This window comes from Enhydra lutris, unplaced genomic scaffold (assembly GCF_002288905.1).
Source record: "Enhydra lutris kenyoni isolate GAN:26980312 unplaced genomic scaffold, ASM228890v2 scaffoldscaffold86, whole genome shotgun sequence".
Taxonomy (NCBI): Eukaryota; Metazoa; Chordata; class Mammalia; order Carnivora; family Mustelidae; genus Enhydra; species Enhydra lutris.
Window position 1 is genome coordinate 3,800,874 of NW_019154170.1, and position 21,161 is coordinate 3,822,034.

Sequence of the window (21,161 nt, forward strand, 5' to 3'; positions counted from 1 at the left end):
GGGGGGGGGGGGGGGGGGGGGGGGGGGGGGGGGGGGAAGTCTGTCTCCGCAGGGCGCCCACAGAGCTGCTCCCTGAGTGTTGGCGCCCCTCCCCTCTAAGCACACCCTGCATCTATTAGGTACCTACTGTGTGCCAGGCCCCAGCCCACCAGTTCCCCAGCTTGGAGCCCTGGGCCCCTGGGGTGGGGGGGGTCTGGGAGCCTCCCGGGCGGGTTCCGCCCGCGGCCCCGCCCCTCCCCGGCTGCCCTTGGGTGCTGCCCAGATGGTGAATAATGCGGGGCCTGGCGGCGGGAGCGCAAAGACGGGGCCGGCTCTGGCGGCCCCGGGCCAAAGGCTCCCGTGTGGGCGCCGACCACCCCCGCCACCCGCATCCCTGTCCCTGAGCCCAGGGGGACGCGCCCACTCCCTCAGACGGCTGCGCGGGTTTCCGGGCGGGCTGGGGGTTGCCCACTGACCCCCATCAGCCAGGCCGGGCCACGGGGGCGTGGCCAGTGCAGGGGGAGGGGCCCGTAGAGACGGAGGGAGAGACAGAGAGACAAGGACAGACAGGGCGCCGGCTGCGGATCGGAGCCCCGCGCCGGGGCTATTTTTAGCCCCCGCGGACCCCCGTTTCGGGCCCCGAGGGCTCATCGCCCCTCCTCCAGCCCCGGAGGACCTCGCGCATCCCGGCGTCCAGAGCTGCCGCGCCCTCCATCTGTGCCCTGCGGGGACGTGAAAGGCCGGGGGTCCTCTGGGCGGCCCGCCCCTGGCCGTGCCTCGGTTTCCCCGGGGGCTCCGGGAGGCCGGACCGCCCGCTCCCCGCTCCGCCCTCCCCGGCCTGGGCCCGGCGCTGGCCTGCCCGCGGGGCTCCGCGACAGGCGCGACCCCCGTGCGTCCCACCGGTCACCGTCTCCAGGTGAGGCCGGGCCGCCAGGTTAGGGGCGGGGCGTGAGAGCGGGCGGGTGTGTCCCGCGGAGGCCCGCCCCACTGTGGGTGTGTCCCCGTGCCTGCGGGGCAGCCAGGTGCAGGGTGTCGGGGCGGCGGCGTTGTTGAGACCCGGTCTGTGCCCCGAGGGGGCGGTCGCGTCCCCACTGTCCGCCCTGGGCCCGTCCCAGCGTGGCTGAGGGTGTTCTGTGGGTGCGTTTCCCTGGGTGGGCGCTGAGCTGCTCAGGGTCCTCCGATGTGGCAGGAAGGGTGCGAGGGCTGGGTGCGGCCGTGAGCAAGTGTGGCCCAGCGTCCGTGTGTCTGGGCAGGCCACAGAGGAGGGTCTCCGCGCAGGTCTGCAGCATCTCTCTAACTTGGTGTCCATCCCTCGGTGTCCATCCTTCCCCACGGCCAAAGGCCCCGGGGGCTGGTCCCCTTACCCCAAACCACACCTGCCCTCCTGTGCGGCCCCCACACTGGCTGCTGAGTGGTGAGCCCTCGAGGGCACCCATTGTACAAATGAGGGAATGAGGCTCCCAGGGCCGAGCTGGAATGACTGTGGAGGCCCCCCCCAACCCCACACCCTCTGAGGTGGGAGCCGGTCCGTGTCACAAACAGGAAAAGTTCCCGGAAATTAAGCCTTGTAGTGTGGGGAGGGGAGACAAGGGCAGGCCTGGGGACTGACAGGGGCCCTACCCGTAAGGGTGCATCTCCCAGGGTGTCTGTGGAGGGGTCCTGGCCCATGGGTCTGCGAGGCCGCCCAGGCATGGGCTGGCCTGGCCCCCGCAGCTTTACGCCAAAGGGCGGCGGCGTTCACTTGGCCAGAGCTTGGAGGACTCAGCAGACATGAAGGGGGCCACCTCGGGGCTGTCTCCTGCGCACACAGCCAGCCCGGAGCACCCCAGGAGCCGGCAAGGCTCTCCAGGCATGGGGTGGGGGGTGCGGAGGGCCCATGGGGACAGGTCAGGCCTGGGTAGATCGGCCAGAATACCAGCAGGCGACTTTGTGTCCCCGCTTTCTGCATTTCGCAGAGAAGGGGACACAGGCTTGGCGGTGTTGGCCTGTAGCTTGGCAATGGCAGATCGGGGACTCCAGTCCGAGCTGGTGGGAGGTCATCTTCGTCCCTGGGGGGTGTCTGGGTGGGCCTGGAGACAGGCGGCCTGGCAAGCCGGGGGATGAAGTGTTGAGCGTGAGACGGACGTGTTGAGAGACGGCTAGCTCCGGAGCCGGAGGAGAGCAGGGCCGGCAGCCGCCAGCAGGCAGGGGAGGGGCCTGGGACTTGGGAACCAGGGATCACATTCCACTGGCGGCTGGGCTTGGGAGGGCCCAGCCTGGTGTCTGTGCCTCTGGGGCAGACTGGAGCCGTCCACCCCCACCCGGCCGTGGCCCAGCCTTACCCAGGTAGACTGATGTCCTCCAAGAAGGTTCCAGGAGCTGAGATGGAAGTTCTGGATCCCAGGACCCAGCCACGTTCCCGTCAAGGTTCTAGAACCTCGGCCCCTTGGAATTCTGGACTTGAGGCCTCCTGGGTTCCAGAACCAAGAACTTGTTAGAATTCCAGAGCCCTGGTCCTTCTAAGCCCAAAGCTCCCTGCTCTTGGGCCATGGAAGCCTGGGTTTGTGCAGCAAATCTGGGGGTCCGTGCCTCCCACAAGGCACAGAGAGGGAGGCATATTCCCCCAAGGGCCACACAGGACTGATTCTGGACCTCGCACTGTGTTGACAGTCTCCTGCAGGGGAGGGCCTGCCATCCCTCCTAGCCAACTTAGGAGGGGAAAGGAGGCCTTACCAGGGGTCCCTACGGGCCTGGCCCGCATGCCTAGGGAACTTGAGACGGCAGCTATCACCTGAACTTGATGGCGAGGAGGGGTGGAGTGGAAACCACGGTCTGTGCCCAGAGAGAGTCATGCCAGTTTCCAGCCTCCCCCAGGGCCAAGGGCTCTGGGTCATAGGTTTGTTCCCAGATAGGGGAGACGTGAGGCAGTCTCAGGGTATGTGCCCCAGGGCGAATGAGAAGTGCCTGAGCTCCCACACAGGGTGGGGCCATGAAACCCCAGGAGGAGCCGGTGGTCCCTCCAGGCTGAGGTCGGGTTAGGGGCCGCAGGCACAGCCCAAGTCCCTAGAAAGGTTCAGAAACAATGTGTAGCAGCTCTCAAGGGAGCGAGTGCCCTGTCCTAAGAGGAATCCAAATGTAGGCCAAGTCTGTGATGGCAGAGAGCACGCCCCTTGCTCTGCAGTAGAGGGTAAGGGTGCGATCACTGTGAACAGCCCCTGCACGGCCGCCCACCTCTCTCTGGACCCCGTTTTCCCACCGCAGCCCCCCCCACCAACCAAAGTGGCCGTGGCCTTGGCTCTCGGCCTGGGAGCAAAGCTCACTGCGGTTGCCAGGGGCTGGATAATTCATGAGTAGCGACAGGGAGTTGCTGAGCAGAGGGGCCAGGCCAGCACACCGGTTAGCAGGACGGGGAGCCAGGGCTGGCGCGAAGTGAGCGCCCACAGGGCACTAAGCCCTGTACCCAGCTTAGCTCATTCCTGTCCACCCATGCTACAGGAAGGGAACTGGGAGCTCCCAGAGGAGGGTCTGTGACGGGGTTCATGACAACACCCGGATTCAAATCTGGCCAGACCCGCTTTTTAGAAAATTCCAGCCCTTAGAGCAAATTGTGGTGATGGGGAACCCCCACAGCAGGGCTCCCTCTGGCCTGCAGGCCTGCGAATCATTTACACGGGTTTGCCCACAGCAAGGCCTGGATTTACATCAGATCAACTCAGGCCAGGCTGTGGGGCCTCCGACGAGAGACTCGGCCTCTCTGGCGCCTCCGTCTTCCCCTTCTGCAAAATGGGGGTCACGGAAGGAGCTTTCTGAGTTCTAACTGCCCGCCGGCCCTATGTCCTGCCCATGCCCACCCACCTGCGTCCCCTCTGCCCCCCCCACCCCCGGGGCAGCCTCGCTGGCCACATAGGGGGACCTGCGGTGTAGACCCAGGGCAGGAGCCCAGGGACCCGCCAGTTAGGCCCCAGCGCCCCCAGCGGCCTCTCTGGTGCGTCCTTTTTGACACTGGGAGCTGTTCTCTGGATGGTCTCTTGCTTTGCTTCTGCGCAACATCCCCACGTGTGGTCTGTCCGTCCACACTCGTGGCAGCTAGGCCCGGCGTCTCCAGCGTCCTTCCGCAGCCCCAGAGGGTAACAGGTCCCTCTCACTGCCATTTTTAGCTCATCCCCAGGGAGTCTGTCGCTCCAGATGAGCTGGGTTTTTCTGTTTTTGTTCCCAGAATGGAACTAGATTTCTGGGTTTATTTCTTCATTATAAAAACAATGCCACAGGGCGCCTGGGGGGCTCAGTTGTTGAGCTTCTGACTTTGATTCGGGTCATGATCCCGGCGTCCTGGGATGGAGCCCCGCATCAGGTTCTCTGTCCTGCGGGAAGCCTGCTTCTCCTTCTCCCATTCCCCCTGCTTGTGTTCCCTCTCTCACTGTGTCTCTCTCTGTCAAATAAATAAATAAAATCTTTTTTGTTAAATGCCATGAAAACGGGGGAAAAAAACACACACGATCCCAACATGGGCAAGGCAGCGTTTTCCAAAAACGCCAAAGGTGTCAGGCCTCCCGCGTACGTGCAGGTGAAGTGGTGACCTCAGAGCCGGTGGCCTCAGGCCACCCACCTGCCGCCCTCCTCACCTGGCACACATCCCGTCTCCCAGCAGCTGAAATCTGCCCCAGGTTCTGCAGTCGGCTGAGGGCTCAGCGGGGTGACGAGCGAGCGGGGCCACAGAGCCCAGGGAGAAGAGACCATTTGCCGGGGCTCACGCAGGGGCCACCAGGATGGTGGTTCCCGCCCACAGCTCCTTGGTTCTTCTCTGTGACTCAGAAAAGACTCCTGGTGTTGTTCTCCAGGGGCCGCAGAGCAGACCACATGGGTCCTCACCCTGGTGGGTCACTGAGTCTGGGGAGGGCCAGAGCTGGTGGTAGTAGCGGTGGGAGCCATGATAACAGCGCTATTAGAATAGTAATACTGCGTGGGGAGTGAGAGGAGCCAGGACAGGCTTCTTGAAAGAGGGGATATTTAGGGCACCTGGGTGGCTCAGTGGGTTAAGCCTCTGCCTTCGGCTCAGGTCATGACCTCAGGGCCCTGGCATCGAGTCCCACATCAGGCTCTCTGCTCAGTGGGGAGCCTGCTTCCCCCTCTCTCTGTCTGCCTCTCTGCCTACTTGTGATCTCTCTCTCTCTCTCTGTCTGTGTGTGTTAAATAAATAAATAAAATCTTAAAAAAAAAAAAAAGAAAGAAAGTAGAGGGGATATTTGACCTGGGGTATTGAAGATGGTGTAGGAGTTCACCAGGCCCCCTCCAATGAAAATGCACAATGACTCACCAGCAAATCTTCTCTCTGCTCCCCCAGGCATGCCTGAGCCAGCGCGAGCTCTCCCCACCTGCAGCGTCGGCCCGATGGGGTGTTGACCCTCCGCTCCCCGCCCCAGCGCCATGTGGCCCAATGGCACCTCTCTGGGGCCCTGTTTCCGGCCCACCAACATCACCCTGGAGGAGCGGCGCCTGATCGCCTCTCCCTGGTTCTCGGCCTCCTTCTGCGTGGTGGGCCTGGCGTCCAACCTGCTCGCCCTGAGCGTGCTGGCAGGGGCGCGGCAGGCCAGCTCGCAGGCGCGCTCCTCCTTCCTCACCTTCCTCTGCGGCCTGGTGCTCACCGACTTCATGGGGCTGCTGGTCACCGGCGCGATCGTGGTGTCCCAGCACGCCATCCTGTTCGACTGGCGCGCCGCGGACCCCGGCTGCCGCCTCTGCCAGTTCATGGGCGTCATCATGGTCTTTTTTGGCCTCTGCCCACTGCTGCTGGGGGCCGCCATGGCCTCGGAGCGCTACCTGGGCATCACCCGGCCCTTCTCGCGGCCCGCGGGGGCCTCGCAGCGCCGGGCCTGGGCCACGGTGGGGCTGGTGTGGGCGTCGGCGCTGGCGCTGGGCCTGCTGCCCCTGCTGGGCGTCGGCCGCTACACGGTGCAGTACCCGGGCTCCTGGTGCTTCCTCACGCTCGGCGCCCAGCCTGGGGACGTGGCCTTCGGGCTGCTCTTCACCCTCCTTGGCAGCTTCTCGGTGGGGCTGTCCTTCCTGCTCAACACGATCAGTGTGGCCACCCTGTGCCACGTCTACCACGGGCGGGAGGCCGCCCAGCAGCGCCCGCGGGACTGCGAGGTGGAGATGATGGCTCAGCTCACGGGCATCATGGTGGTGGCCAGTATCTGCTGGATGCCGCTGCTGGTGAGTGCGGCCGGGGGCCCTGCCGGGGGCTCCTGCCACCCTCAGTGGGTTTGCTGACTTACCTTTAGAGATCGTGTTTATTTGGGAGGGAGAGAGCGCAAGCAAGATCCTGGGGAGGGCCAGAGGGCAGGGGGGAAGCAGACTCCCTGCTGAGCAGGGAGCCCAACGCAGGGCTCGATCCCAGGACCCCGGGATCACGACCTGAGCCGAAGGCAGATGCTTCACCGACAGAGCCTCCCAGGCACCCCTCCACAGGGGACTTAAATCCTCAGGTTCTCATCCACCCAAGAAAATGTGGGCACAGACCCCAGTGTTCGAACGTCCTTGCTTGAGGAGCTCGCGAACGAGACACAGATGACCCCCAGCTGGGGTCAGGACTGGGTTGCCCAGGGAGGGACTCCCATGTTCTATCTGGGGTATCAGAGGAAGTTTTCCAGAGAAGGGGTATTGGAGCTAGGGTTTTGAAGGATACATAGGAGTTTACCTACTAAACAAGAAAAAGGAAGGCATTCTAGGTAGTATCACTGAATCATCAAACATTTCCCAAGCCTACTAGTTCTGAAACTGGGCTCTGGCCAGATTTTCTGACCCGGGGGAAAGCTTGGCTGAAGTCCTTCCACTGATCAGTGTGGTTTTCCATTTGGTGTGGTATTTTTTTCCATTTCTGGTTTGATCAGGACATGTCTGGAGTCTGAAGTCAGACACTCGGTGTCCAAATCACGCCCAGCAAGGACTTGCTATGTGACTCTGGTTCTGGGCTCCCCTCCTCCAGCCTTCGTGATCAGGGGGATTAAAAAGTGTCTGACCTTCCGAGTTACGGTGAGACGGAAATGAACCCATTAATCATTTGCCCTTTCCGCAAACATTTCATAAGTGACTCCTATGTTCCAGGCTCTAGTCCAGACACTGAAGACACAGCAGAGAACAGAAGTGACAGAGATCCTCCTTGGAACTCTTGCCAGTGGGGAAGGCGGGCCATAAACCTCGTGTATGGATGCAGGAAGGGGTCGATAGTAGGAAGTGAAAAGAGCTAGAACAAAAACCAAACCTGCAGGGGTGCCTGGTGGACTCAACTGTTGGAGCGTGTGACTCTTTAGTTCAGGGTTGTGAGTTCGAGCCCCCTGTTGGGTGTAGAGACGACTTAAAAATAAAATCTTAGGGAAAAAAAACAACCCTGCAAATGGAAAGATCACAAATTTGTTTTTTTGCTTTTGCTTTGTGTTTTTTGTTTTGCTGAGAATTTTTTACAAATGTAAGTGGTCGGAGGAAAACCGCAAAGAAAGGAGCATCGTATTTTGACATTTTGTGTGACACGTGACAACGACACGGAATTCAAATTCCGCATCCAGAAATGAAGTCCTGTTAGAACATAGCCACACCCGCGTGCTTCCTTGTTGCTCGGAAGCTGCAGAGCCTAGGTGTGGCCAACACTGTGTTTAGAAAAGTTATTACACGGCCCTTGAAGAAGAAGTGTGCCACCAAGGGGCCCCAGGAGTCATTTAACCATTCAGGGAGTGTCTATCTAGAATGCCTTCCTGGGTTTTATCTAACAGTGAAACTCCTACCCATGCTTCAGAGCCCCCGCTGGAATGGTTCAGAGCAGAGCAGGGCCCATTCTGGATGTCCCAAGAGACTGGGCCTGATGGTGGTCAGGGACCTCTCAGTGAAGGTGACATTTGAGCAAAGACATGGTGGAGGTGAAGAAGTGAACTATGTGGAGATCTGGCCTGGGGGGAAGCATTCCAGGAAGAGGGCATAGCACATGCAAAGGCCCTGGGGCAGGACCCTGCCTGGCATGTTAGAAGATCAGTGAGGAGGAACAGAGTGGGTGCAGGGGAGAAACGGAGAAGGGGAGGGTGGAGAGGGGACTAGGGGGGACTGCAGGGAGGACTTGGGCTTCTCCCCCAGGGAGATGGGAGCCCTGGAGGGCTGTGGACAGAGGAGGACATGACTCAGGTGCTGCCCGATAAATACGAAGCGTAATATCCATGAGAACAGGCCTGGGACGGGCACCTCAGGGCAGGACAAGAGCATATTTTCCAGCCAAAAGCAGCATTCTGTGGCTGCTGCTCCCATGGGAACCCATCGGTGCCAGCAGCTGGGACCCACCCCAGGAACTGGCTCCTTGCTGGCTCTCTGCTTCCCTCCCCTGGGTGAGATGCACACACATGTCACCTCCCAAGGACCCTGACCGCCAGCAGACTTGTCCATGCTGCTGTGCCTTGCTCTCCTCCCTGCCACCCAGCCTCCAGTCTCTTGGGATGCCCAGAATGGGCTCTGTCCCGCTTTGAACCATTGGAGCTGGGGCTTTGAAGCATGAATAGGAGTTCAGTCACTGGGCACAAGGGGAAAGGCGTCCCTTCCCTTAGGTAGAATCACTGAATCATTAAACAACTCCTAAAATAAATAAATAAATAAATAAATAAATAAACAAAAAACTCCTGAGTCCCCTTTGTGGGGAAACTTTTCCATAAAGGGCCATATGGTGAATATTTAAACATGGCCTCTGGGGGCACCTGGGTGGCTCAGTGGGTTAAGCCGCTGCCTTCGGCTCAGGTCATGATCCCAGGTCCTGGGTTCAAGCCCCACATCGGGCTTTCTGCTCAACAGGGAGCCTGCTTCCTCCTCTCTCTCTGCCTGCCTCTCTGCCTACTTGTGATTTCTCTCTGTCAAATAAATAAATAAAAAAATCTTTAAAAAAAAATAAAAAAAATAAACATGGCCTCTGTCACAGATACTCAGCTCTGCCGTCCCAACCGGATGGGAAAGCAGCCTCCGGAAACAAATGGGCGTGGCTGGGTCTGTAGGACAGGGAGCCCTATGCGGGGCTCGATCTCAGGACCCAGGGATCATGACCTGAGCCGAAGGCAGACGAAAGCAGACGATTAACAACTGAGGCACCCGAGTGTCCCAAAAAGATCTTAAATCATCTCTGTCCAGCGTGGGGTTTGAACTCACAACCCCAAGATCAAGAATAACACGATCCACAGACTGAGCCAGCCAAGTGCCCCAATATGAATATAATTTCACCATAATAACTTACTTTAATGTAATAACACAATATGAATTATAATTATGCTTAATATAAATTTTAATTATAGTTATAAAATATACATTGTGACTATCACATTGTTGTATTATATTTATGTTTAATTATATAAATTATACAGTTATATAATTATAATTGTAATATTCTGTAATTTTAAATACTATATAATATATACCTCTAGTATATTACTATAATGATAATTTACAATGTGAATTATTAAATAATTCCTTTTTCCATATTTGTAAATAACTTACATATATATCATACTAAACATAAATTTCAATAGTGATAAAACATTTAAATAATTCAATATACAAATTTAATAATCATTTAGTGTAAAACCATGTCATAAATTATATAAATTTTAATATAAAATAAAGTTATTTAAAATAAAACATACAGGGGCGCCTGGGTGGCTCAGTGGCTGAAGCCTCTGCCTTCCGCTCAGCTCATGCCCGGGGGGTCCTGGGATCGAGCCCCGCATCAGGCTTCCTGCTCCGCGAGGGAGCCTGCCTCTTTCTCTCTCTCTCTCTCTCTTGTGAATAAATAAATAAAATCTTTAAAAAATAATAAGCTAAATAAAACATAGAATATAAAAACTGAGAATTTGGGGTACAGTGGAAAAGTTTCACATCCTGATGTGTTTAGAATGGGAGGGGGTTTCAGAGCCCAGCGAGGCGGGCCGGCTCCGGGACTCCCGCTCGCACCTGCCAGTCCCCCCCCCACCCCGCGCCCCGAGACCGCAGGAAAAGCACGCGATTTCCCAACTGCGTCAGCTGAAGCTCAGAGAGGCCGGGCAGCCCTCCCCAGGTCACACAGCAAGGCAGGGACAGGAACGGTCGAGGGTCTCGGGGGTGGGCGTGGCCGCGGGGCAGGGGCTGGCGGCGGGCGGACCCGGCTAACTGCTCTGACCCCCGGCAGGTCTTCATCGCCCAGACGGTGCTGCGCAGCCCACCCGCCATGAGCCCCAGCGGGCAGCTGTCGCGAGCCACTGAGCAGCAGCTGCTCATTTACCTGCGCGTGGCCACCTGGAACCAGATCCTGGACCCCTGGGTGTACATCCTCTTCCGCCGGGCCGTGATCCGCCGCCTCCACCCTCGCCTCAGCGCCCGGCCCAGGTCGCTGTCCCTGCAGCCGCAGCTCACCCAGAGACGCCCCGTGCCTTAGAGCCCGACGGCTGCAGGGGGCTCCCCCCGGCTGGCGCGTCCCTCCCGAGGACACAGCTGCCTGTTCTGGGGTTCCGGCAGCCCAGAGTCTCAGAAGGACCAAGCCTTGGAGTGGCAGGATTGTGGGCTGCTCTCTAGCAGCCTTGGGGACCCCCTAACGCTCCCCGGATCCCCCTTTCCCGTCCCCCTCCCGGCCCCAGGAAGGGTGAGCAGGCTTGACAGGGGGTGTCTGAGGAAAGGAGACTTACAAGCCTCCCCTTCCAGAAATCCTCTGGGAATGGGGGACTCCGACCCCTACCTATGACCTGCTTTCTGGGGTACGGTTGATCCCCTTGGACACCCCAACCCACGAAGGCTCTGCTTAGGAAATACTGAGTGTGCACGGGCGAGACCCCTCCCTTGCCAAAATATATCACGGCCCCCCCGGCCGTACTTTCCCTCGGGTCTGAAGTCATCAGTCTTTAAAGTTTGTGCATTGGATCGCATTGGACCATGTGCTCACGGCAGCTGGAGCAGAGCTGGGGGCGGGGGGCGGAGGGGGTGCCTGTTTTGTTCGCTCAACACTGAAGGTGCCCAGGGCCTCGAGCAAACGCACCTGGTCCATAGTAGGTGCTCAATAAACATCGGTTGCAGGGACAGATGATTGAGGTTTTGCAGAGCGCAGGGTCCGTGCAGGCCGGCTTCGCACTTAGTAAAGGGCTTGGCACAGAGCAGCGGCTTAGAAAACATCCGGTGAGGTCAGGTGCGCCCCCCCAAACCCTTATGCCTGCCCCTTCGTCTGTCCTCCTTGTGAACTCCCCCAAAAATGACACACCCAGCTGCAGGGGTGGGAGAGGTGCCTTTATTCCCCATGAGCCCTCAAGGTACATGAGGACAAAATTGCCCCCTGCTCCCCATTTCTCTGCCTCCTGCCCACATGCCCCCCGCCACACACACGCACTCACACCCAGCTTTCCACTCCACAGACCTGGGATCTGCTTCACCGCCCAGAGCCAGGCCCAAGTGAAACTAAAGTCCCCATTTCCACTCTCCCTCCTCCCCCAACACCTACATGCTGGGGGAATGAGGTCACCTGCTGCCTCCAGGGGACCCAGCTGGGAGGGACAGGAGACAGGATTGTGGGGGGATTATGGGAGCCAAAACTGTGTTGCCCTCAAGCTACAGCTCCCCATGGTGGGGGAGGGGCTCTGACCCCCAAGGAGCAGGCCTTGACTCCTTGAGTGTGGGGGAGGGGACAGGCTTCTGGGCTAGGGACTCAGGGGGCTGGGAGTGCAGAAGGGCCGCCCGGGGAGCCAAACTAGAGACGATAGATATGGTGGGTGGGGTGGACTTCTGGGGTCCTAGCTGGGGCTTGGGGAAGAGGGCTGGTTTCTGGGGGGCTGAGGGGATCTGTGGCTGTGGGGTCAGGTGGAAAGTTGGTAGGCTTCGGCCCAGGCCGCTGTTGGCCTGCGTTCCATGTACCAGATCATGGGGCTGGGGCTGGGGCTGAGCAACTATGCTAGGGGCCAGAGTCAGGACTCTGGGCGGTGGGCCTGGGGGCTGATATTGGGCTGGGGGAGTGAGATCAGCCTGGGCTCTAGGATCAAGGCTAGAGGTCTGTAGGTGGAGTCTATTTCTAGAGCTGAGCTGGATCTTTGAGCTGGTCTGGGTTCTGGAGCTGGACTGGGCTCCAGAAACAGGCTGCGTTCTGGAACTAAGGTAAGTACTTACTTACCTTAAGGTAAGCTGTACTGCTCTGGGTTCCAGAGTGGGGCTGGGTCTCAGGGCCAAGCTGAATTCTTGCCCTAGGCTGGGTCTCTGAGGTCTCAGGACTGAGGTCTCAGGACTGAACTGGGTTCTAGAACTGATCAGGGTTCTGGAGCTGGGTTGGGTTTCAGAGTTGAGCTGAATCTTAGAGCTGAGCCAAGTCTCAGAGGAAAACTGCGTTCTCGAGCTGGGCTCCACAGCTGGGTTGATTTCTTATGCTGCTCTGGGTCCCAGAGCTGGCCTGGGTTCCAGAACTACTCTGGGTTCTGGAGCTGGGTTAAGTTCCAGAAAGAGGCTGAATTCTAGAACTGAGGTGAATTCCAGACCTGGGCAACATTCTTGACCTGGGCTGGCTTCCAGAGATGGGATGTGTCTCTGAGCTGAACTCAATCCCGCGACCGAGCTGGGTCTCAGATTTGAGCAGGGTCTCAGGGCTGGACAGAGTTCTGGAGCTGAGCTGGGCTCCAGAGCTGGGTTGAATTCTTGAGCTGCTCTGAGTCCCAGAGCTGGGCTGCATCTTGGAGCTTAGCTGGCTTCCAAAACTGGTCTGGGTTCTGGAGCTGGACTGGGTTCCAGAAACAGGCTGGGTTCTGGAATTAAAGTAAATTCCAGAGCTGAGCTGAGTTCTGGAACTGCTCTGGGTTCCAGAGTGGGGCTGGGTCTCAGGGCTGAGTTGAATCCTGGAGCTGGGCTGAAATCCTGTACTGGGCTGGGTCTCTGAAGTGGGCTGGATCTCAGGCCTGAGCTGGGTTCCAGAACTGATCAGGGTTCTAGAGCTGGGTTGGGTTTCAGAAACAGGCTGTGTTCTGGAATCACTCTGGTTTTCCAAGTTGGGCTGGGTTTCTGGGCTGGAGTGAATCCTGGAGCTTGGCTGAGTTCCAGAGCTGGTCTGCTTCCCAAAGTCCAGCTCAATGCCAGAGCTGCCTTGGGCTGTGGCCTGCAGCTGGCGTCTAGAGCTTGATAGCGTTTCCGAGGTACGCTGAGTCCCAGAGGTTGACTGAGCTCCCAGACAAGCCTGGGTCCTGGAGCTGGGTCCGCTTTCAGAGCTAGACAGAATTGTGGGGCTTAAGTCTGTTGCTGTCTCTGTCTGGGTCCTGAGGCTAGGCCGGATTCCAGAGTTTAGCTGGATTCTGGAACTCAGTGGGCTCTCAGCAACCGACTGTGGTTGGCGGCTGGATGGGGTTTCAGACCCAGTCTGCGCCTCAGAATGGAGTGGAGTTCTGGAGCTGGGTGGACTGCCTGAGCTGGACTGAGCTCTGGAAATGGCCCATGTCTTGAAGCCGGTCTGGGCCCCAGAGTTAGATGGTATTCTAGAGCTGGTCTGCACTCTGCAGGGAGAGCGGGGCTTGACATCCAGCCGAGCTCCGGAGGCGCGCCTTGCCTCAGAAGTGGAAGGGGTATCAGAGCTTGTCTGAATTCGGGAGATGGGCCTGGTAGTAGCCCGAGGCTGGGGTCTGGAACTGGGCTCGGTCTCTGAGCTGGACTCATCGCTGGAACCGGACCAGGCCCCAGGATGTGGGTGAGTACCTGAGGGCAGTTGGGTTGCAGAGCAGGGCTGGGATCTGGGTCTGGACTGAACTGCCGCGAGCGTCTGGGCTCGTGAGCAGGGTTGGGTTTGGGAGCCGTCTTCCAGTCCTGAGTCTGGGTGGCTACTGTTGCTGGATTGTTTCTTGAATCTGATCTGGGCTCCAGAACTAACAGGAGTTCCTGAGCTAGCCGGGGCATCTAGGTACGGCTGCGTCATGCGGCTGTCTTGAGTTCCCCCATCAGGTTGAGTTTTATGGCAGGGCTTGGACACAGATCTGGGCTGGCTTCCGGAACTGGGATTGATCTCCGAACTGGGCTGTGTCTTAAAACTTATCTGGAACCCAGACCTTAACTTGGTTTCTGAGCTTGGTCTAGCTTCAGAGCTATCTTGGGTTCTAGGGAAGGGCTGGGTTTTGGGGCTGCGATGGGTCTCAGAACTGAATTGCCTTCTAGCGATGAACTTTGTCTCAGGATTGGCCTGAGGTCTAGAACAGGGCTTGGTCTCAGAGCAAGACTTGACCTCAGAGCTGAGACTTGACCTCTCAGAACTGGTAGGGGTTCTAGCGGGAAGCTCAGTCCCAGAGCCTGCCTGGGCTCTAGAGTGGGGCTGGGTCTCAAATCCCGGCTGGGCCCTGGGGCCGAGGTGGGCTTCAGGAACCAGCCCGGTGGGCTCGGGCGGGGGGCTGGGTTCTGGGCTGGGGCTGCGCTCCGCCCGGGGGCAGACTAGCCACAGGCCTCCCTGGCCTCGCCGATGGCGGCCCACACCTCCACCACAAACTCGTCCGGGAAGGCGAACTCGCCCAAGACGGAATCTAAACGGTGCGCGAACTCCTGGACGCTCCGCGTCTTCTTGGACGTGTCCACCATGGTGGCTGCTGCGGCCGAGCAGGAGGGAAGGCGGGTGAGGGGGCTCCTCGGGCCTCTGACTCCTCCCGGTGTCTACCCTCCCCCCCAGGGTCCACCCGGCTTACCCTGGCCCCTTACCCAGCTCTGGGTCCCGAATGCCCATGTAGCTCTCCAGCAGGTCGTCCACTCTCCGCGACGCCTCCTCCTCGAACTCGCTGGGCTGGGGGATGGGGGCAGGGCCCGGCAGAGAAGGTCAAAGCCTGGGATCCCTCCAGCCCAGCCCCTCCGCAGGCCCCGCCCCTGTGCCACCGCTCCTGTCCTGCCTCCCCACGAGGCCCCATCTCGCAGAGAGGGGAGCGGCTTGACGAAGGAGAGGTTCTTACCCGCGGTCCCACTGAGTCAGCCGAGTGCTCGTGCAGAGCCCCCGAAGGCTCCCTTCCCCCTCACTCACCATTTCCTCCACTGTGGCAGCCCCCCCAGAACGAAGACGCAGGGTCTCCCTCCCACTGGCCATTTTTGCTTCCGTGGGACATTTGCTGCCGCGGCTCCTCTGGCCAATCATATCTGGAAGGGACAGAGCCGGGGGAGGGACATGTGTTCTGGGCGGGTCCGCATCTGTGTAAGCGCTCAGAAGCTGCCAGCGGAGCCTTTCTAGAACCTTCTTGTCCTTCAAAGCCCTCCTTACATCGAGGGGTGAATCCTCAGAGACCCTGCTTGAGAATTCTTGCTTCCTCCAAATCTCCCTCCTTTTTTAAAATTTTATTTATTTATTTTAGATTTTTTCTTTTTTTATTCATTTGACAGAGAGAGACACAGCGAGAAAGGGAGCAGAAGCAGGGGGAGTGGGAGAGGGAGAAGCAGGCTTCCCACCAAGCAGGGAACCCGATGTGGGGCTCGATCCCAGGACCCCGGGATCACGACCTGAGCCCAAGGCAGATGGTTAACGACCAAACCCCCCAGGCGCTCCTCTTTTTATTTTTTAACGTTTTAAAATAATCTCTACGCCCAGCATGCCGCTCGAATTCACAACCCTGAGATCAAGAGTCATGGGCTCCCCTGACTGAGCCCCCTAAGCGCCCCCTGTCCCTCCTCTTTTTATTTATTTTTATTTTTTTAAGATTATTTCTATATTTATTTCATAGAGAGAGAGAGAGATCACAAGTAGGCAGAGAGGCAGGCAGAGAGAGAGGGGGAAGCAGGCTCCCCGCCGAGCAGAGAGCCCGATGAGGGGCTCGATCCCAGGACCCTGAGAGCATGACCCGAGCCAAAGGCAGAGGCTTTAACCCACTGGGCCACCCAGGCGCCCCCCTCCTCTTTTTAAAATGACTTTCTAGAAGGGACTGCTTGAGACCCTCCTGTAGCCAGAGGATCCGTCTGGAAAAGACTGTCTAGAACTCATCCTTCTAACGTTTGGGTATGGCTCTCAGCGTCCACTGCTGTGCTAAAGGGCAGATCTGGAACCCCACCCTGTCCCCTTCTCCCTGGGACCTCCCTCCAGATGTGCCTGGGTGCTTCTAGAACCTCTCGCCGGAGAACAATGCAGCTCAAAGGGCCAGTCCATAATGAAATAGGAAGGTGGTGCCTTGGAATGGAATGGAATGGAATGGAATGGAATGGAATGGAATGGAAAGCAGCGCGTTGATTTCTTCCTTGAGAAAGTCTTGGCTATTAAAAAAACACACCTGCCGCTAAACACGCAGCCTGCATTCTAACGCAGGGGTTCTCGACCCCAGGGCAGGGGCGGGTGATTTCACCCCCAGGTGACCTTGACCATATCTGCAGGCATTTTGGTTGTTACAACACAAGCGTTGCCATTGGCATCTACTGGGTCAAAGCCAGGGGCGATGCCCGACATCTTACTGTGCCCAGGGTGGCCCCCACTTCAGGAAATGAGCTGGGCCAGATGTCCCACTGCTGAACTGGGGAAACCCTCTCGGAGAGCGAGTCCCTTATCCCATGCACGGACAGCTCGCAGACCTCTCTTTGGAAAGCACTGTTCTGCGGGCAACTAGGTGGCTCCGTCCGTTAAGCATCTGCCTTCTGCTCAGGTTGTGATCCCGGGGTCCTGGGATCGAGCCCCGCAGCGGGGTCCTGGGATCGAGCCCCGCATCAGGCTCCCTGATCAGTGGGGAGTCTGCTTCTCCCTTTGCCCCTCCCCCTGCTCATGCTGAATCTCTCTCAAATAAATAAATAAATAAATTTTTAAAAATACGGTTCTAGAACACACCTGGAAAAACCTTCTCTAGAACCACAGCCAAAATAGGTCCAGACACCTCCTTCTCCGATCCTGATCTTTCCAAACCCGCCTGCCCCCACCCTCGGACAGACTCTGACAATCTAGAAACTACCTACCTATTCCTGACACAGTGCCAGAAGCCCCCTGTCATGGCGCCAGAGGCATCTAGAACCTTCCATCCTTCCCATTCCCCCCCACATACACCCATGCTCCACTGTACTGGCGTCCGGAGAACCCGCTTCTGGAAGAGCTCCTCACCACCACCCCACCTGCCCCCTGGACCCCAGGTAGCCCTCACCGAAGGCTCTCTTGGGCTGCACCAGGCGCAGGGTGAAAGGCTGGGACTTGGGCAGCTCCCGGAGCATCTTGGCTACCTCGTAGTGGCGGCAGCCGACGATGGAGTGGTCGTTGATGGCCTCAATGCTGTCGCCCACGCACACAGCCTGGACCCGGTTGATGATGCTACCCTCCTTGATCCTCTGCGGGGACCTAGAGTCACTCACAGGGCCAGCCCAGCCACCTCCCCTCGGCTTCCCAGAGCCCAGGTTAGACCGGAGAGGGGCAGCGCCTCATTCCAGGTCCCCAAGCACCCAGGAAGTCACCTGCCCTCCCTTGAGCACCTTAATGAAGGCGTAGCCGGCCCCGTTGTCCGTGATGGTCAATCCTAGGGCGTCTTCGGTCTTAGTGACCTCTACCTCCTTGGTCTCGCCGCGCACATGGGCAAAGATAAAGTCCTCCAGTCCTATCTGGCCGCCCAGGAGTTTCTGCATGTCCACTTTGTGGCTGTTTAGGGTACAGAATAAGATCTGTCCCAAGGGGAGGTGAGTCCAGAATTAATGACAACGTTCATTGCCCTCTGTGCAGACAACCAGGGTGATGGGTTCGGGAGCCCGAGAGGGAAACTGAGGCACAAAGAGGCATGAAACGTGTCTGGTCACCCACCCACCAGGATCCCAGTCCTCGGGGAAAAGGCTGGACGTTAGACCCGCAGAATGGGTCGGCGGGGGCGGCGCGCAAGAGAGAGTCTGAGACCCTCCTAACCAGGAGCAAGGTGATAAGGGGGATGTGGGCAGGAAGAGACCCCTCCTCCATCCCCAGTCTTTCAGTTTTAACCAGTTGGTGTCCTGACACTCCAGCCCAACTTTTTCAGTCGATTCTGAATCTACTGGCGCCCCCTGGGGGCTGCGAGTCATACAGCTCTGCCGCCCAGCCCCTGACCCCTGGGGCCTCCGACTTCGCACCTGGAAGGCGGCTGCCTGGAACCCTTGCCCCAGCGGCGCCCAGGAGCCTTGGACGCGCTTCCCCTTCCCCGAGGGCTGGGATCCACTCCCAGCTGGTTCAGCGCAGTGGGCTCCTGGATGGCCTGGGGACCCACTAACCCCAAACCGGGCTCCTCTTTTGCGCAGGGTGCGCCAAGAGGGTCTCTAGGTTATGGGCACCCCAGGACCTGAGGGGTGTGTCTTCGAGATCTGGTGATCGGATCCCCTCCATCCGAGGAGGGGAAATCCGGAGCCCCCGGTCCCCGGCTCCAGGCTCCACCCCTATCCCCTGTCGGACGGGTGCGCCTCCCGCGCTGGCGGGGGGTGGGGTGGCGGGGTTCGGGGGTCCTCACCTCTGTGGGCGCGATCCCGAAGGCCTCGGCGATCTTGGCGTAGAGCTCGCGGACGTTGGTGAAGCCCTCGATCTTGCCCGTGGGGCTGCCGTGCGCCAGCTGCGTGCGGAAGACCAGGCGGGGACGGGCTCGGGGCGCGGCTGGGGGCTCCGCGGGCGAGGGCGGGGGCTCGGCCGGGCGCGGGGCCTCTGCGCCCCGGGTCTCCTGGGCCGCGGCGCTCTCCATGGCCGGAGGAGCTGGGCCACCCCGGCCACCGCCACAGCCGTCGCCGCCGGATCCGCCGCTTCCTGCAGCCTCCCCTCCCCCGGTTCAGGGCGCGACAGTCGAGCTGCTGGGGTAAGGGGATCCGGGAACCCGAGCCGCCCGGGAAGGCGACACCGCGGGCTGCAGAGGGGGGTCCGGCCCCAGGTGTCCGGGCCCTGCCAGCGCCAGCTGCGCGCTCCCGGGGGACCCCAGGCAGTCCTCCCAGCCCTGGGCTGCAGACGGGAAAATCAGGGATCACTGATGAGGACGAAAACAGCTGAGCGTGCCTAGTGCTCACTGTCCTCTCGGTGCTTATTTAATCCTTGCACCAACCCTCCAAGGGGGCAGGACAGGTACCCTGGGATAACCTCAGCCACATCCTTCCACTGCTCCCTCCTGGGGCATGTGTGTGTTGGGGGAGTCCTCCCTGAGGCCCACCAGGCCCTGCACAACCTGCCCCATCCCCTCCCTCTCCTCCCTTCCTCCCCATCTCCCCATCACTCCCCCTGCTCCATATATACTGGCCCCTTTGCCTTTTTTCTAATGCCAGGCTGGGTCCTGCCCCAGGACCTTTGCACATGTGTTCTTTCTGCCTGAAAGTCATTTCCCAGTCATCCATGCGGTTCCCTCCCACACCTCCCTCTGCTACTTGCTCAAATGTTACTTCCTCCTTCCACCTCTCAATCTCTTCCCAGATTTTTCTCCCTGGTATAGAGCACTACTGGAGAGATCAGCTGTTCATCTTGTATCCTGGCTGTCCCCAGGACTAGAATGTCAGCTGTAAGAGGGCGGGGGCTCTGGTCTCTTTTCCCCCCTGGCGTATCCCGGGGCCCATGCCTGGCAGACAGCAGGCACTCAGGTGATCTTTGGTGAGGAAATGAATGAACCCCCAGGTTACAGATGAAGAAAGAGGGAAGGAGGCTGTGAGCACCCGGAAGCATCCGTAACGATTCCCTGGGACCACAGCACGGAGGCAGCCAACAACAAGAATTTTGGCTCTGGGGGGCATCTGGGTGGCTCCATGGGTTCCACGTCTGCCTTTGGCTCAGGTCATGATCCCTGGGTCCTGGGATGGAGCTTGGTGTGGGGCTCCCTGCTCAGTGGGGAGCCTGCTTGTCCCTCTGCCTGCTGCTCCCCCTGGTTGTGTTCTCTCTCTCACTCTCTCTCTCTCTCTCTCAGATAAATCTTAAAAAACAACAACAACAACAAAAAACTTGGCTCCTATAATAAAGAGCAATGGAATGCCATATAGTGGTGGCAAGGAGGGGTGTCCCGCCTTGGGAGAATCTCAGAAACCAAGCGCTAATGGAAAGGGCCAAGTGGCAGGCTTTGGACACTGTAAGAAAATATCATGTCAAGTTTAAAAGTCCGGATGTTATGACATCGATGAACCTTGAACACACGATGCTCGTGGAGGGAATCAAACCCAGAAGGCCGCCCGGGGTGTGAGCCCACGTGTGTGACAGGCCCGGAACAGGCTCCTCCGTGGATGGGAAGTGGATTCGTTTCTGCCCGGGGCTGAGGGAGGTAGGAGGGTTGGTCACTGCTAAGGGGTCCAGGGCTGCTCTTTGGGGAGATGGAAATGTTCTGGAATGAGATTGCGCTCATGGTTGCACAACTCTGTAAATATACTAGAAACCACAGAATTGTACACTTTAGAACCTTTACAAACTGAAGGAGAAAACCAAACCCCACCAAAACGGTACTCTTTTGGGAAGACAGGCTTATGTGCTAAAAGTTATAGAAAGGATTGCCTGAAAAACTCTAAATTTGGGACAGGGGTACCTGTGCCGGCAAGCGGGGGGGACAAGGGAGCTGGGGTGGGGAGGTGACAGTATCTGGTTATACTAGTCTCCTGGGGTGGCCGTAGGGCTTAAAACAACAGGGATTTACTCTCTTGTTTCCAGGGGCCCGAAGTGTGACGTCAGCCTGTCAGCAAGACCACGCTCCCTCCACGACCTCGGCAGAGCCCTACCCTGCCTGTCCTCGCTTCTGGTGGCGTCTGGCCCATTGTTCCCGTTTCTGCCTCTGTGGTCACATGTTTGTCCCGTGTGTCTGGTTTCGCATCTTTGTCTTCTTATAAGGACACCAGTCACATTGGATCAGGGGCCCACCCTACTCCCGATGACTTCATCCCTACTAATTATATCCGCAGCGACCCTATTTCCAAATAAGGTTACATTCTGAGGACTGGGGTTTAGGGCCTCAGCATATCTTTTGAGGGGACATGATTCAACATCCCGTTTGTCAAATTATTCTCCAAAAATTTTAAGATGGCTTGAATATTGCATTACACAGAAAGTCGCAGAGAGCATTCCTGCAAAGTCCAGCACGGAACATCCCTGGACCAGCGATTCCGCGCTGGGAAGACAGCTTGCAGAACTGAGAGCCGGTGTTCCAACGGCCACATGTGCGTCACACTAGCCTCCCAGGAGCCCAAACCACCAGAACGTCCATCCACAGAGAAAGGGTAATAGAGTGTGGCCCATCCGCGCGTCGGAGTATTACTCAGTCACAAAAAGGTGCGAGGGACCCACGCACTGCCCCAGGGATGGACCCCGAGCCCAC

General features: G+C 58.5%; 2 protein-coding genes across 2 annotated transcripts; one reads left to right on the top strand and one right to left on the bottom strand.

Annotated features, from left to right (window-relative positions):
* Positions 1-833: 833 nt before the first annotated feature.
* Positions 834-10,527, top strand: LOC111161834 (thromboxane A2 receptor). The gene is made up of 3 exons (XM_022525840.1): positions 834-895; positions 5,300-6,168; positions 10,139-10,527. Exons 2-3 carry the CDS (start codon positions 5,383-5,385, stop codon positions 10,382-10,384), a joined length of 1,032 nt encoding a protein of 343 aa, XP_022381548.1. The 5' UTR covers positions 834-895; positions 5,300-5,382; the 3' UTR covers positions 10,385-10,527.
* Positions 10,528-14,324: 3,797 nt separating this feature from the next.
* On the bottom strand, positions 14,325-18,575 carry LOC111161747 (GIPC PDZ domain containing family member 3). The gene is made up of 6 exons (XM_022525657.1): positions 18,351-18,575; positions 17,359-17,544; positions 17,037-17,217; positions 14,954-15,066; positions 14,641-14,722; positions 14,325-14,531 (listed from the first exon to the last, which is right to left on the bottom strand). The coding sequence occupies exons 1-6, from the start codon at positions 18,573-18,575 to the stop codon at positions 14,380-14,382; spliced, it is 939 nt and encodes a 312-aa protein (XP_022381365.1). The 3' UTR covers positions 14,325-14,379.
* Between the last annotated feature and the right edge of the window lie 2,586 nt (positions 18,576-21,161).

Bases quoted from the DNA above. Each gene is read 5' to 3' on its own strand.
- LOC111161834 (XM_022525840.1), top strand. From the start codon at position 5,383: ATGTGGCCCAATGGCACCTCTCTGGGGCCCTGTTTCCGGCCCACCAAC. The intron at 6,169-10,138 runs GTGAGTGCGGCC...GACCCCCGGCAG, and splicing joins TCTGCTGGATGCCGCTGCTG to GTCTTCATCGCCCAGACGGT.
- LOC111161747 (XM_022525657.1), bottom strand. From the start codon at position 18,575: ATGGAGAGCGCCGCGGCCCAGGAGACCCGGGGCGCAGAGGCCCCGCGC. The intron at 17,545-18,350 runs GTGAGGACCCCC...CCCTTGGGACAG, and splicing joins TCGGGATCGCGCCCACAGAG to ATCTTATTCTGTACCCTAAA. The intron at 14,532-14,640 runs GTAAGGGGCCAG...GCTCGGCCGCAG, and splicing joins CATTCGGGACCCAGAGCTGG to CAGCCACCATGGTGGACACG.